This window comes from Amblyomma americanum, chromosome 3 (assembly GCF_052857255.1).
Source record: "Amblyomma americanum isolate KBUSLIRL-KWMA chromosome 3, ASM5285725v1, whole genome shotgun sequence".
Taxonomy (NCBI): domain Eukaryota; kingdom Metazoa; phylum Arthropoda; class Arachnida; order Ixodida; family Ixodidae; genus Amblyomma; species Amblyomma americanum.
In genome coordinates this window covers 168,514,601-168,531,145 of record NC_135499.1, presented here as the reverse complement: position 1 = coordinate 168,531,145, position 16,545 = coordinate 168,514,601, and the positions used below count along the sequence as shown (strand labels likewise).

Sequence of the window (16,545 nt, the reverse complement as noted above, 5' to 3'; positions counted from 1 at the left end):
TTTCACCTCCATACGGCAGCATGAGTCGGAGGCATCCATTTTGGGCTGCCAGTGTGCTTTCTTCTTGTGCATATCAGCAGCTGAGCGGGCAGCATGGATTGTGACCAGCTAGGATAGCGCTGGACGACAGGGTTTTTGTGGAAAGAGGGTGTGAGCTCTCTGAAAATTCACCGGCATCTTGTAGCAGTGCGTGGCGAGTAGGCAGCATCTTGAAGAAATGTACGCCAACAGCGAAGGGGACCAGCGCTGGACGGCAGCCGAATGTGGTAACGCCCGCCAACATCAAGTAGGTGGAAGCCATGCTTTCCAGCCCTATACCCAGTAGAGGGCGGTTTTTCGGTATGCTGGCTGCTCACCAAACAGTCAAGAGTCACCGATGGATCTTCAGAGAGCTCGCACCCTTCCTCCACAAGAATCATGTCATCCAACACTGCCCTTGCCAGTCACTATCCATGCTGCCCGCTGGGCTACTGACATGCACAGGAAGAAAGTGCACTGGCAACCACAGAATGGATACCTCTGACTCGTGCTGCTGTCTGGTACTGAAAAACAGTCCCCCACTATAACAGCGGGTGCAACGAATGACACGACGGACCATGCGGTGCAGAAGATAAAAAAAGTGCCGATTAATACGGTACGGCCCTCATGCATGCTACTTAATTCTTTGCCCGCCCTCTCCTTCCTGATCTAGGGATCTCTCTTAAATATTGTCACGGCTTGCATGACGTAGAGGCCGGCGGCGAGCACAGGTGGTAATAGCAGGAGCACAAGAACACAGGAACAGGCAGGTCCGCCAGCAGCAGCGTCGTCGTCGGCACGTGGCAATCGCGCTTCAGCTTTCTCTTCGTTACACTATCTCCCCCCATAAAGAAGCATCGTCCCAATGCTAACCCGAGAGCAAAAAAACACTTGGCGGAAAACCACACAGGGGCCCAGAAATCTTGCTGGCCGATGTAGAAGGCAGTGGGAAATGCAGGCGATTATCGTGCGTAATACAGCTTAAGCCGGACAACGTGCACAATTTCAGGGCGGGGGGAACGACGAGATGATGGTTGCATTCTTTCGGGCAGCACCTCGTAGTTCAGGTCCCCGATGCGGCGAAGAACCGTATACGTGCCAAAGTAGCGCTTCATGAGTTTCTCAGAGGCCCTCGACAGCGTACCGGCGTCCACACCCAGACCTTGTCTCCAGGTTAAAAATGGACGTCACGTCGACGGAGATTGTACCGACGAGCGTCTGTATGCTGTTGGTGCTGGAGGCGGAGTCGAGCGAGTTGCCGAGCTTCCTTCGCGCGCTCGCAGGCTAGACGGGCATCATTGACAACGTCGACAGACGGCTCGTGTCGCAACATAGCGTCAAGCATTGTGGTGACCTGTCTGCCATGCACCAGTTGGAAAGGGGACATACCTGTCGTCACCTGGACAGCGGTATTATACTGTAACATAGGGCAGTACCTCGTCCCAACTGCGATGGGCGACGTCCACATACATGGTGATCATGTCAGCCATCGTCTTGTTCAGCCTCTTCGTCAGCCCATTGGTTTGCGGGTGTTACGCCCTAGTTCGGCGGTGGCTGGTGCAGCTGAGACGGAGGATCTCCTGTGTGAGCTGTGCCAGAAACGCGGCACCCCGGTCAGTGATCAAAATGGCAGGGGCACCGTGACGGAGCACAATACACTCAATAAAAAACTGAGCTGCCTCAGCAGCCGTCGCTGACGGAAGTGCTCGGGACTCGGCATATCTGGTTAGGTGGTCGTTGGCTATGATAATGTACCTGTTACCTGACTTCGACGTTGAAAATGGGCTGAGAAAATTCATTCCGATTGTGTGGAACGGAGCATACGGTGGGTCGTGCGGCTGGAGAAATCCAGCTGGTTGTGTAGAAGGTCTTTTCCGCCTTTGGCACTCTCGACAAGTTTTTACGTAGTGACGGACGTACTTAGGAAGTTATGGCCAATAATACTTTTCTCGAATACGTGCAAGTGTTCGGCTGTAGCCAAGGTGACCAGCTGTAGGATCATCGTGACAAGCTTCGGCCACCTCGGCGCGCAAGTCTCCTGGCACAACAAGGAGCCATGACTACGGGCTGCTGTCGAAGTTCTGCTTGTACAATACGCCGTGCAGAATCCGCGTCGGCAGAATACGCAGGAAAATGTGGGGTACCACGTCTTCGTGGCCTTCCAGGTGTGCCATCAGCTGACGAATCTGAGGATCATTGCGTTGCCGAGTAGCCATATCTGCCGTGTCCAATGCCCCAAGAAAGCCGTCCTCGTCGTCATTATCGCCCCCTGGCGCCGGATTCACGGGGGCTCGAGACAAACAGTCAGCATCATTATGTTTGCGGCCAGATTTGTAGATGATGGTGACGTCGTACTCCTGTAGCTGCAGGCTCCACCGAGCAAGGCGGCCTGCGGGATCCTTGAGATTGGCGAGCCAGCACAGCGAATGGTGGTCGGTAACGACGCAAAAAGGGCGACCATACAGATAGGGTCGGAATTTGGTGATCGCCCAGATGACAGCGATACACTCTTTTTCAGTTGTCGAGTAATTTCCCTCCACCTTTGAAAGAGCTCGGCTAGCGTAGGCAATAACCCGCTTGGCGCCATCCTGGAATCTGCCTTTTTCATTTTCCTGTGCTGCCACCTCGTGTCCAACGCTGGAAGCTCACTGGTAGGGTACTGCGCGCCCAACCCGGCCGGACTGAGTGCTGCTGCGGAGCACGTTATATTGGAATCTGTCAACGATGGCGTGTCCTGGGCAGCACCTGGTGCCTGGAGGATTTCTAGGATTGACTGATGGCTGGGTGCGAAGTCCGAGGCAGGCTGCTGTGCCCACCAAAGAGCAAATTATTCAGTATCTCTGATCATCCGACATGTGATGCGAACGCCAGCTGAGCAAGGGCCGCCGCTTCAGAGATGGAGGCTACATTCGGAACATAATGTTCAATGAAATATCCCCGATCAGTGATGTTGGCGTTTTCCACTGTATATGCCTGCTATCCATGAAAGGTGGATACTACATCGTGAACGCCGTAGCACAGAAAACGACTGGGGACAACAGTTTTCACAAGCAATCGTTGTGCTCAAGCGCTGCCGAATAGCTACACGAGCTATAAAAGCACAACCGTACTCGCAACATGGCAGCTCTGCTAGCATTTCACTTTATTTTCCCACAGCACAGCACTGCATAGGTTAAACAAGCATGCGCGTCCATAAAGACGGGCGCGAGAGGCGCACATTGAGCCATTCCGGTGATACCACGCAGAGCTCTTCATCATGAATATGATGCGAACACACGCATAATGCACCTTCTTCTTCTGCCTCTTAATACATGGCACATACCCACACGAGGGGATTGGACATGGTGTAGTGGCACAAAGAAGGAAATTTCCATAGGAGAATATGACAAAATTTTAGCATCATGCGTGAATGCTCTCGTAGCTTCTTTTTCGTTGTCCGCTCTATCGCGTGTTGAAAGCGGCCCACAGCACTTGCCCACTTGGCCTTCTTGCTTGAGAAAGCAAAGAGCGTCGGAACGAACTCTAGGTGCAGCGGTGACATTCGAGGCCTTCCTGCCCATGAACAAAACATTTCGTGATAGACTGCACATGCATTTAAACACAGTACCTCATCCGTACCTGTCACAAAGTGATTTCCACACTGTCTTGAAGTGCTTGACGGTGCCCAAGGGCGGCCACGATCGTCGAGCCGGTGAACTGCTTTTATCTACGCCTCGTGTCGAAGGCAGTCCCGGGAAGCGTTCGGAAAGCGAAAAAATCCGAGTTTGCTTCCCTTTACATATTGGGCACTGCAGTCGTATGCAACACATGTCGTTGGCGTCGCCAAATGCGTCGCGCTGAACTCCCGACGGCTGCAGCAACGCACCCCGCGTAGGAAGCCGGTTTGTTTACACTTCCACGGCCGGTCTCGAGTTAAGCACGCGACACTTCCAATTTGTTTCGCGACACCGCCGCCAGGGGATGGGCGCATGCGCAGTCGCGTCGTGAAAAAGGCAGGTTGCACAAGCACTGCCACTAGTCCTTGGTTGCTGGCGTCCGTGTGGAGTTCAGTGTCGGCGTCTTGATCGAAATGGCCTAGTACGGGAGGCGCTGCAAGGGCGTGCTTTAATTGGTGGAATGCTGATTGCTGCTCCTCGGTCCACTCAAAGGCGACGCTATCCTTAGTAAGGCGGTAAAGTGGCGCTGCGATCTGGGTGAAGTCGCGAACGAAACGTCTGAAGTGCGCGCAGTGGCCGAGAAAGCTGCGAACAGTCTTCTTGTCGGATGGTGGAGGGAAGGACTCTACGGCAGCCGTTTTCTCTGGATCTGGCTTCACACCCATTTGGCTGACGACATGGCCTAGGAACTTCAGCTTACTGTATGCGAAGCGTCACTTCAAAGGCTTGAGCGTGAGTCCGGCGGTCAGAAGAGCTTGAAGAACCACTTCAAGGCACACAAGATGGTCAGCGAAAGTGCTGGAGAAGATGACAACATCATCCAGATACATGAGACACGTCTGGCACTTCAGTCCGGCGAGCACAGTATCCCTGACTCGTTTAAATGTCGCGGGTGCTGTACATTGGCCAAGTGGCATGACGTTGAACTCGTATAGAGTCAATCCGGTGTTATAAATGCGGTCTTCTCGCGGTCGCGCTCATTTACTTCAATCTGCCAGTGTCCACTCTTCAAGTCGATGGACGAAAAATAGCAGGCATGATGGAGATGATCGAGAGTGTCGTCGATGCGAGGTAGTGGATACACGTCCTTCTTGGTTACCTTATTGAGTCGCCTGTAGTCGACGCAAAATTTAAGGGTCCCATCTTTTTTCTTGACCAGTACTATGGGGCGGCCCACAGACTGTTGGATGGCTGGATGACGTCATCGTTAATCATTTCGCGCACTTGCTCTTGTATGGTTTCCCTCTTCTTCAAGGAAACGCGGTACGGTGGTTGGCGAATCGGGGGCATCGCGGCATCGACAGTAATTCTATGCTTGGCGACGGGCTTCTGGCGAACTCGGGATGTCGTCGCGAAACAGTTGTGGTAGCGATGCAAAAGAGAGAGCAGTTTGCGTGTGTGGAAAGGCTCAAGCCTCAGATCGATGTCCAGGGGCAACATTGTAGAGTCACATGACCTGGGTGGGGCCTCCTCCTCAAGTAGCGCAACAGCTTCGCGAATGTCGCTAAGTTCATCCAGTTGGGCTATAACTACCCCTTTCGTCAGGTGCTGCAGTTTGTTCCTGAAGCTGGTCACTAAAATGTTGGCACGCCCACGTTGAACATTGGCGATCCCTCGCGCTACACGAATGCCCCGCATAAGTAGCATTTAGACACTTCCTTCGAGAATGCCTTCGCCACATGCGGTTGTATTGACTCGGACCGGAAGAAAAACTGTCGACAATGGCGGCAAGTGAACATGGTCGGCATCAACTTTCATCGCTGCGCGAGGGGGCCAAGGAGGTATTGGCGATGAAGAACGTGTGCGGAGGGTCAACTGGTTCCTCCCTACGTCGATTACAGCGCCATACTCACGGAGAAAGTTCATGCCAAGAATAACATCTTTGGAGCAATTCTCCAAGATCACGAATGTGGCTAGGCACATCTCACCGTGAATTTCAATGCGGGCATTGCACTTGCCAACAGGGTTTACTAGGTGACCTCCTGTGGTACGTATGGGCGGGCCGTCCCACTGGGTGGTAACCTTGCGAAGACGCCGAGAGAAGTCCCCGCTGAAGACCGAGTCATCGGCACCGGTGCTGACAAGCGCCGTTACATCGCGACCGTCGATTAAAACGTGTACATTGCTAGAGGCCACAGAACAGTTTTCGCTTCCAAGGGTGCCATCAGTCGAGTGGGGACATTCAAACGTAGGTGGAGGTTCTTTACTGCGTGTAGCACCGGCAACGCCACCTCCAGGCGTCGCCATACTTAATTTTCCCGAAGTGGCGAAAGGCTCTCACGGCGAGATCCGCGAGAAGGGGGCGATGATCGGCGAGGGGGTGGCGACTGGGAGGTGCGAGATGGAGCTGACACTGGCGATGGAGAGCATCGAAGATAGTCAGTCCTGTATCTCGCGGGGTTGTTCATTGTGGCGGGGGCGCATATCAGCCCGGTTTAAACCTCGAAGGTCGAGCTCGCGGTGCGAACAGTAGCGGTACATGTGGTCAGGCTCACCGCAGTGGAAACACAGCGGCCTCAGGTCTGCAGTCCTCCAGATGTCGGTTTTCCTGCGGCCCAGCGGTTCCAGGCATGCATCAGACGGTGGCACGAACTCGTGGCATCGAGAGCTGGAATCGGCAGTGGTCTGGTACTGACGATGTATGGGAGGTGGACGACGGACCGCGGCGGCGTAGCTCAGAGATGGTTGGTTGGCTGCAGCTACAATGGGTACATCTTTGGACGCCAGCGTGTGTCGCAGTTCGTCCCGAACAGCCGTCGCGATGGAGACAGATGCAGGCTGTTCAGGAGCTGGGAACAGCCTTCCCAGCTCCTCGCGGACGACATCTCGGATAATTTCGTGAACATCGGCGAGGCCAACACCACTCAGGCCAGACGAAGCAAGACTTGAGACGACAGGAAGGGCGCTCAGTCGCTGAAAGTGACTGGTTCTTGTCACCAATGCGTGCTTGATGTTGGTAGCTTCAGCGACGAATTCGGCCACTGTGGTAGGAGGATTGTGGATGAGGCCTCCAAAGATGTCATGCTGGACACCCCTCATCAAGGCCCGCACCTTCTTCTCTTCAGTAGGCCAAGGGCCAGCGCGGGCACTCACACGCAGTACGTCCTCGACGAAACTTCTCACGCTCTCGATGGGAGCCTGGATACGAGCATGGAGCAGATCTTCAGCATGCTGTCGCCGGTGCTGGTTTGCGAATGTGCGTACCAGTTCGCTCTTGCATGTCTCCGCTGATGTTAGCGAAGCCTCGTGGTTCTCGAACCAGTATTTCGCTATGGCATCTAAGGAGAAGTGCAGGTTCTGCAGACATTGGTCGGGTGTCCACCCATTATGTCGAGCTACCCGCTCATAGTGCCGGACCCAGTCTTCAACATCATCAAGTCCATCGCCATGGAACGGGGCGACAGATCTTGGGGTGACAGGCACGTAGACGATCCTCGGCGCAATCGCGGGGCCGGTTTGTTGTAACTGGGACGGCATGGTGGCGTTGGTCCTAGATGGCCTCGATCCCTGGGGCCACTCTTCAAGTCCGAATTTCGGCGCTTGGCCTTGCTGACGTCGGCTAGCGCAAGTCTCTGTTTCTCCCGAGGGCTCCAGGAAGACCCGACGGCCAGGGCTTAGTACCGGGCTCGAATTGCGAGGCGGGGTGCATTGCATGAGATGCATTACCCAGCACCTCCACCAAATGTCACGGCTTGCTTGACGTAGAGGCCGGCGGCGAGCACAGGTGGGGATAGCAGGAGCACGAGAACACAGGAACAGGCAGGTCCGCCAGCAGCAGCGTCGTCGTCGGCACGCGGCAATCACGCTTCAACTTTCTCTTCGCTACAATATGATAGGTTTATCTACGAAGATTTTGTTGTAAAGGGCTGCATTTTACTTATTTACACCATTGTATGGCAAGGTCTTCAAGAAGCCTGCTACTTTTCTAGCTGTTGGGCAAGGCTTCATTCATGGCAGCCTTCTCAGAGTGCACACATGTTTGCTTGGGTTCATGTCGCTTCTTATAGGGACACTAAAGACAAATATTAAACGGTCTCTGGAGAAGGTGCTTGAGGTTGGCTGTAAAATGCTTGCATTATGTAGAGTACAGGCCACCGAGCGTTCATGCCGCATACAAAGCCTCAAAAGCAAGCCGATAATTTCCAGTACATTTTAAAAGTTCCTGCTTCCACGCCTCGCGGCGACCATCGGTGCAAGGCTTTTGCACCTAACCTGACATAAGACATCATGTCGTGCAAGTAACCTCAGCAGCCAGGGCCTGCCATCCTCCTGGCCAGCCAGCGGAATAATAATAATAATAATAATAATAATAATAATAATAATAATAATAATAATAATAATAATAATAATAATTTATTGCCATGGCTGTTTGTGCAAGTAATGTGGGAAGCGAGGCATGCAAAGGGGTTGGCAAAAAGAGCCAACTTCTGCAGTGCTTGCTAGTATAATTTACGTATCAAAAAGCAGGTTGATTTCAAATGATTTTGCAGTTGTTTTAATAAAGTGGTGAGCACCAGGTGTCATAAATAAAGCTTCGGGCAGGGGTGTAACTCAAATGGGCTAATCAAGTTATTGACCATGGTACCGACTTAATGAGTCTGGCATCTGGTTACGATGAACTGATAATGTGGACGCTTACTGTGGAAATTCGTGTGATGCATAAAAATAACTTTGAGGCATGCTGCTTTTGAAACTCGTTATGTTAAAAAAAAAAAAATCTAAAGTGCCAGCGTCAGGATTATTCAGCCAACCTTTGGCTAACATGGAACTCTTGGAGGTAAAGAGAGGCTGAATGGCGTTCATTTTAACGTTGTCTTATTCACTATGGAATGTAGGTCTTCTGCATTCTGTATGCATCTCAATTAATAAAACAGTGCCGGCCAGACAGGCTTTCTTATAGCACTCCTGGAATCATAGTTTAGGTATGTAGGCATGATGTGTCTGATATTGAGAAGATACTAAAACAATATTTAGGAAAATGGTGTCTATTAAGAAGAGTTCCCAGTGGAAAAACAGAATAGGTATTTGTTGCATGTGACCCAACTATATATGATGCTGTTGTGATGTGGCTCATCTTTGGAAACACATTTTGATCGCATTGTTTGCTTCTGGTGCTTTGTTTCTTCCTGTGTGCAGGAAATCAAATTACCAAATGCTTCCTGGGGAAGCAGTGCTGGGCCACATGATTGGGCTGTGCCTGGTGTGCTTTGCCGCCATGGTGGTTTACCTGACCACCCGGACGTCGTACCGCCGAACACCCCTACCTGAGGAGGCCACCTTGCCCCTGCAAGCGCACACACCTACTGATTGATGACACTGATGAGTGATATCTCGGTCCTAATTAGCTTTGAGAACTTCACTCTGATCTGGTTTCACACTGGTAGCACGCACATTGATGATCTTGGCGATCTCTTAATGAACTCTGAAAATGCAAATGAGGTATCTTGGACTCACCGGACTCACTCTGTTTATCTAAGATATCACTTACGTTTGTTTTTCAAAGATGTAACCTAATCAAATGATCTTTTGTTTGCATGTGCTGATTATGTAAGGCTGTGCTCAACAAGGGTGATTAGTTATTTGTAATTCATTCACTTGTGACAAGGTCCTGTTAGTATATCTTCTCTGACTGATCTCTTTTGTGTTTTCTCACTCTGTTAGAAATTTTTTCTCTTCACATTGTACACTTGTTTTGTGCTTGACAGCATTACTTCATTGAATGCCACATCGAGGTACATCTCCTAAACATTCCATTGTTGCAGGTAGAAAGGACTGTCATGTAGTATGACATTTGAAATGCATTTGGAAATTTTTATTCAATGTTTCTCCTGAGGTTATCTGTGCTTTCATCAAAGAAATCAATAAGATCATAAAACCATGATAAAAAGCCTTGGAATGCTTTTTGAAGAAAGTGAGGGCTGCAGGAACTCCAACTGGAAACTTTAAGAGAGACACAGGTTGTGTCAAATTATTCTTTTAATGTATGACTGAGTGCAGCTTTTATTTAGAGTTAGGTCATTTTCAACTTGTTTCATGCATAAATTCATTACAAGCTCCATGCAGTGCTGACACATAACTTATTTTGGGACAAGTCGTCTACTTTTGTCAGCATGCACTTTTCCGTGCAAAAAAAATTGTACTGTATTGTTTCTTGATCAAAAAAATTCTAAAATTTTTTGAACAAATGATCAATTAGATTCCGTTATCAGGCCATAATACTTGGGGTTGCTTTTCAAGGCACTTGGCTAAGTCGATGGATTCATTTCGTGTACTTTCTTCGGCCTGCTACTGCTATATATCAGCATAATGTTGCAAACACCTCGATTCAGCATTCCTTGGAAATATGGGCATGTTGATGCACATTGGTAGATGAAACCATAAGGAGAGCCTGACATGAGAAACTGACCTGAATTGCACCACTTATGTTTTGAAGAGACTCCCATCTTCTACATTTACAGTGAAATTGACAGTTTGGGTTGTGCTTCAGAATAGAACTTTGAATTGTTAGATGTTGGTGGCCACTGAACAAATTTTGAGCACACTTAGCAGAACACTGCTGAATAATCTTGACTTTCTTTTTTTTTTTCCTTTGTTTCTAGAGCTAATAAGAATTGGCTTGTTGCTTCATTTGTTGATGTCTTAACAGTTTCCATCATTTCTTGTGACTTTGGCCTCAGCTCATGTGACCCATTTGCAGACTTTGCCTTTTTACAGAGTAACTTGAGAACAAAGTCTTGTTTTGTGTGCCTCTGTCTGCTTCAGTCATCTATCTTCCCAGTGTGTTTTTTTTTGTATGCAAGTATGTTTCTTGGAGTTGTAAGTATACATTCAGTGCCAAGTTTATCTGTGTGGTTTAGAGTTGCCTGCATGCTGTTGAACTTGTGTTTTACATTTGCTGTGTGTGCCTTTGGGTCTTGTTGCATGTATTTGCTGATGTCGCACAACTATTTAACTTTAATGTTGTCTGTGACTAGTGGCCAATAATGGCCATACAGTAAGGTATTTTAATAATTATTTGGCTTGAAAGACTTGTTTTCTAGGCAAACATTAAAAATGTGCTACAGGGGAGACATTGCAAAATGGCCTTTGTGTCCTAATTGGGTTTATTCTGCTTATTTTTTGTTTTTCTTTATGTGGATTTAAAACATAGCTGGCATCACAGGATAGGAAAGGACATTTAGTCAAAATGGCTTGTGTTGCAAAGCTGAATTAAACATCAGTGTCTGTAAATGTTTGTGTAGCAATGCTGTGGTAAACTAGTTGATCTCAGGATTTTATTTTTGGGAATTCGTAAATGTGTTTTCAGACAAAAATGTATCGTACCTAATGACTTTTTCTACTTTGGGTTATTCCATATAACTCACTTGGAGTGTTAGTGTTGTTAACGACACATGCTATATTAGATAGAAAATGCTATGTCGTACTAGTCTTTTTGTGACTTGATTCTCGTGAGGAGACACTTTCTGTTTCACACAGGGACCAACTTGCAGTTCTTGTGCTGTTGTGTCAAAAAAAAAAAAAAATGAGTGATGAGTATCGCTTATGATCTTTGGCTGCTAAATTGTTTCTGATGATCACAAGTAACAGTAATTGCAGATACTGAAATAGTAGCATCAACAGCAGGGTGATCACTTACTGGTTGATGCCATTGCAGATGCTGAGTGATCCTTTGGCATGACTGTGGCTGTTGAATTTGAGATGAGTCAGCTCAGTGGCTCTGTTTAGGTAAACATTAGCTTATAGTGCTATTTGTAAGTTGTTCCGGTTACTCATTTTTCAACACATAATAGGTTTGACTGCATGAATAATTTTTAAAGTCAAAGGTGTCAAAGTGCGTGCATTGTTGGGTGCATGTCAAATTATTTAATGTTTTGTAGCGCTTTTTCAGTGTTTTCCAACTACTTAGCAGCTGCTTGGACTTGCAGTGCACTTTTGCGGGAAAGCAGCTTTCAGATGACCCGCCTTTTTGGTTTTGGGGGGCTGTTAGCTCTCCTCCTTTTCTGAGCACCTTTCTTCACTTATTATTTTTTTTTTATGTTCTGACCACATAGATTTTTATCGGCTTTTTTAATGATGCCTATTTTACGTCAGGTGTCATTCTCCCAGGCAAATGTAGTGCTTGCAATCGTGGGCATTATTTTTTGCACCTTGTTTCAGATGTATATTCATTCGTTCATCAGATAAGTACTTCACCTTTATTTGGGAAAAAAGATACACATATTTCATGTTGTATTTGGGTGATTAACTAGGTATATCTTCTAACCAACATTTTCGTTTGTGTAGTTGATGCTCTACATGGGCTATTGCGATTAACATACGAGGTCTCTTTTTAAAGTGTCTGAAAATTTAAATTCGTTAACCAAGGGCAGTGATGTCTTACTCCCCTTCAATGTACTCCTGTTGGGAGCTCTTGTGCACGCTGAATGCCAAGTTCCTCCCTCTTTCCATATCTTACTGCAAGGTCCACTTTTTGGGATGGCCATAAGCTGCTGTTCCATGTTGCCTGTTATCTCCTTAATGATCTGAAATCTCTTGCCTTCCAGATAAGACTTCAGCCTTTGGAGTAGTGAGAAGTTCCAAAGAGACAGATCTGGGTTTTAGGACGGCTGGCAGGCTTGAATAACGCCATGCTTTGTTAAATACCTATATAACGTGATGTGATGTGGTATGATGAAGCTTGCAACATGCTGATCAGGTTGCCTTGCCACTCTTAATGTGATGCTGACTTTGTGCACCATCTCGTTCAGCATGTTTAATTGCCGAATGAGCAGACAAAAGTGAGAGTGATGACTGATTCATCCACCATGAAGCCACCACCTAGGGATTGCTGAATGAAGCACAAACTGAGGCACAAGTTTCAGAGGTATTAACCCTTACTCAGATACTTTCAGGACAGACTTCCTATGCTGGGCCTTACAAATGAAGCTATTGATTTGGTGCAGCTGCTACATTATTTTCTTCTCAAACATAAGTATTTTTTATTTCCACTTGTTTCCCCTATATACTGGTGAAGGCTACCATGCAGTTGTCATGTTGATGTGCTGTAAAGTGTTACAATTTGTGATATATGTATTTAAACATGTTATAACATGTCATGTCTTGTTGATAAAAAAATAGTGCTTGTACTAACCAGCTGTGATGTGTTGTAATAATAAGTCATTTTGTATGAGGAGCCTAGTCTAGTCGCAGTGAATGTTGCTTCTCTGTTATACATGGTATACTTTACATAATTCTCTTTGTAGATGCATTTAGACTTGATGTTGCTTTGCAAGATGAACGAGGTACAGCAACGACCAAAATGATGACACAAAGATGTTAAAATTTGTTATCTTGGGATATTGCCAGTTTTACATAGACAGCTATTTCACCAGAATGGCTGTCGTAGTTCCTTATTCCTTGAGAGTTTAACCTGCCCAAAGACCTTCTCCCTTTGCTTTTCTCTTTTTCTCCTACTACTATTAGTGTGTAGACTGTAAACTTTCTCTCCTTTGCACTAATGTTACATAGCCTTGTCTTTTGATATTGTAATTTAAAAAAAAAACAAGAAACTCATTGACAATGCTGTATTCTTGTCATCACCACTGTTTCTTTGTAGTATTATTTTCTTAGTGGCCCATTTATGCAGCCATTTGATGTACCATGTCAATTTTTACATATAGTGCAGTCATACGTATTTTATTTCTAACAGTCTTTTTCTCTTTAATTTGCTGTTGCATAAACTATTTAATTATTCTGAGATTTGCAGTGCACTGGCCATGGTTGCACTACATAAAAATGCATATCCTGTGCTTTCACAAAGCACTTGTGTATTGGAGAATTACATTTATTGAGTGTTATTTGCTTTAAATGCTTCATGCTAGTGAAGACATCACATTATGCTTGCAGATAAGTTTCTTTGTCCAGGGCTAACTTGGAAGCTGTTGCCATTTGCATGCTGTCTCTGCTGCATAGACACAGAAAGTTGTCTAGTGTAGTAAATATCTTAATGACAATTTGGTTAGGTTATATTTTGTTGCTATACATAGACTTTCACTGACCTGATTATGTATTTGAAATGTGCGCTGGATCTTCAAGCTGCTTTGGCACTTGGGTATATTTTATATTCACCTCTTATTTTATGTTTCACATCTTGACAGTTCAAAGAAAGGGTATCTATCGTGAAAGACTGATAGTGTCAGCTAGATTTGCCCTCTGTCAGTTTAGTTACATCGTTACTAATTGATTTTTTTCTGAAGAATTGATTCATAGTTTATTTTTAATTCTGCTTGTTATTTTCCTTACCATTACTAAAACCTTTTACATTAAACCTTTTGCATGTTTGTTCTTAAACTGGCTTTATAGGTGGGGCTTGCTAGGATTCTGCATCCCTTGTTTTGACACTTTGTACATGCACATATCTTGTTGTTGGATGCACATTTTTCACTAACCATACTTACGGTACGATCGTGTGCTGTGTTTTCTTATAGATGTCAGGAACAGTGCAACCTTAACCAAATACAATATGTGCAAATTAAATGGGAATATAGTTAGCAGAAGATCAGGGTGCAAAGATGTAATTAACTGGGCAAAACAGATATCCTTTGTTCCATTTAGTGCCTTTCTTTCTGAGAAACATGGCTGTGCATTTCCTGTAGCCATGGGCGTGCCTATTCACACCGTGTGTGTGTGTGCTTATAATGCATGTGTGACCAAAGTATGTGATTTAGAAAGCTTATTCGCATCAGGGCAGTGCCCATGATCCATATTTCCAATCTTGTCAAGATGACGGTCTGGACAGAGCAACCTCTGATTTTAGTTTTGGTGGCAAAATGCGATATGTCACTTATTTTCTTGTGCACTCTTAACAATAAACAACCCTGTTGGATGGTCCATCCTCAAGCACAGCACTGGTGTCAGTCATGATAATGCATTCGCATATCAGCAAGTTGCTCTATATGACTTGTTCTCACTTACAGATTAAGATTTTGTTGCCTGGTTTCATCTCTTGTTTGCTGCTGCAGCACTGGTGTCCTGGCTCTTTCATTAAGCACTAGCTCGCCAACGACTTTCTCTGGAGCTCTCTGAGCATAGCTGGCAGTTGGCATGAGTGAAACATTGTGTTGTATACTGTAGTTGTCAGATTTCTTGAAAAAGAGCTCACATTAATCTTCCGCTTGTCCTAATACATGATGTTGTCACGAACTGTTGTAAGATCGCGTGGTCTATGCAGTGTACGTGTTTGGCGTCGCTTTTGTTGTCACTCTTGGTGTATATGCTGTTGATGCAAGGTTGCTTGTGTGGTGCCAGTGTCTTTCCATGGGTGTTGTGCTGTGTGCTAGCTGTTTTAGTGTACAATAAAAACAAAGTGGCAGTGTGTCATATGTCCATACGGCTCTCAAGTTCTTATAGTTAATTTTATATAGACTGCCCCATGCAAAGCAGGAAGAAATGCACAGAAAAGGTTATGCTTTCTTTGTAGGACCCTGTGGGCATATTTAGCAACATGATGTGGCAAGTTAAGCTGCTTTGGCTGTCATCAGTCTTGAGTGTGCTGGTCGATATGGCTGTAAACCTTCAGTATAAAAATTTTTTAGTCGCTGCTTTTTTGAAAATCCGTGCAACACTTTTTGCACAGATATATAATGTAACTTCCACTGATATCACGTCACTGTGCTGAGAGCAGGGCTGTTCGATGTATTCACTCAGCGGCCAATGGAAGCAGAGCATCAGAGAACGGGCCTGGCAAGTCGCGCATCTGTGCTGACCGTAATCGGATTACATGCAAGAAAAATACACACAAATGCAGGCAGTGGATGGCATTGCATGGCAAGCACTTCGCAATTCCAGCGGTGGTTCATAAGGGGCATCGCTGGCTGTTGTAATGGCAGGAAGCATCGAGAGGGAAGTTTTCAGCATTGATCACTGTACAATTAGTAATACTTGCTTTGGAGGTCTAGAGAGTGCATAGTTTTTTAAAAAGACAGCACACAGTAAGAGGCAGGAAAAGCATGGTTGCTCCTCTCCCTCTTGATACACCCTCTTATATTCACTGGCTGTGAATAAATTACAGTGCAACTTTCACTGGCATCCACTGTGAATAAATTACAGTTGCAAGTTTCACGTGTCCCCTCTCTTACTGTGTGTTTGCTTTCTGGCAATGAGTTTTTTTATGAAAATAACTACAGATTGCCTTAAAAAATTACCTTGACTTTGTGGAAAGGAAAGGGCTCAGTAACTGTTGCTGGATGGGTGTCTTTTCTTTCAATTTTTCCTTTTGTGTGTGTTTCAAATCTCTGCCTGCAGGCAGCAGTGATAGTGGCACCCCATGACTTGATCAGCTACTGAGAGTACCCCAGGTCGAAATTATTCAGGAGCCCTCCACTATATGGTACTTTTCACTCCCTCCTTTATCACTTTCCTTATGTTGCAGCTTAGGTGTGCACCTAGATGTGAGACAGTTACAGCGCCATTCCATTCCTAATAATAATAATAGTTGGTTTTTGGGGAAATGAAATGGGGCAGTATCTGTCTCGTATATCTTTGGACACCTGAACCACGCCGTAAGGGAAGGGATGGAGGAGGGAGTGAAAGAAGAAAGGAAGAATAGGTGCCGTAATGGACGGCTCCGGAATAATTTCGACCACCTGGGGATCTTTAACGTGCACTGACATCGCACAGCACACGGGCGCCTTAGCGTTTTTCCTCCATAAAAACGCAGGCGCCGCGGTCGGGTTCGAACCCGGGAACTCCGGATCAGTAGTCGAGCGCCCTAACCACTGAGCCACCGCGGCGGGGCAATCCATTTCATTCCTCAAAAACCAATTTTCAGTGACAGTGGCTGAGCTCGAGCTAGTCGCCCGTGCCCTTTCCTCTTCATTCTTCCATCAGTCAC

At 46.5% G+C, this 16,545-nt stretch overlaps 1 protein-coding gene across 5 annotated transcripts in view; it reads left to right on the top strand.

Moving 5' to 3' along the window:
• Positions 1-15,034, top strand: part of LOC144125368 (transmembrane ascorbate-dependent reductase CYB561) — a 40,412-nt gene extending 25,378 nt beyond the window's left edge. For all 5 annotated transcript variants that reach the window (XM_077658690.1, XM_077658688.1, XM_077658692.1 and 2 more), the window contains exon 5: positions 8,811-15,034. In XM_077658690.1, coding sequence (XP_077514816.1) covers positions 8,811-8,985 — 175 coding nt within the window. In that variant the 3' untranslated portion in view covers positions 8,986-15,034. The remainder of the gene's footprint in view (positions 1-8,810) is intronic.
• Positions 15,035-16,545: the final 1,511 nt, after the last annotated feature.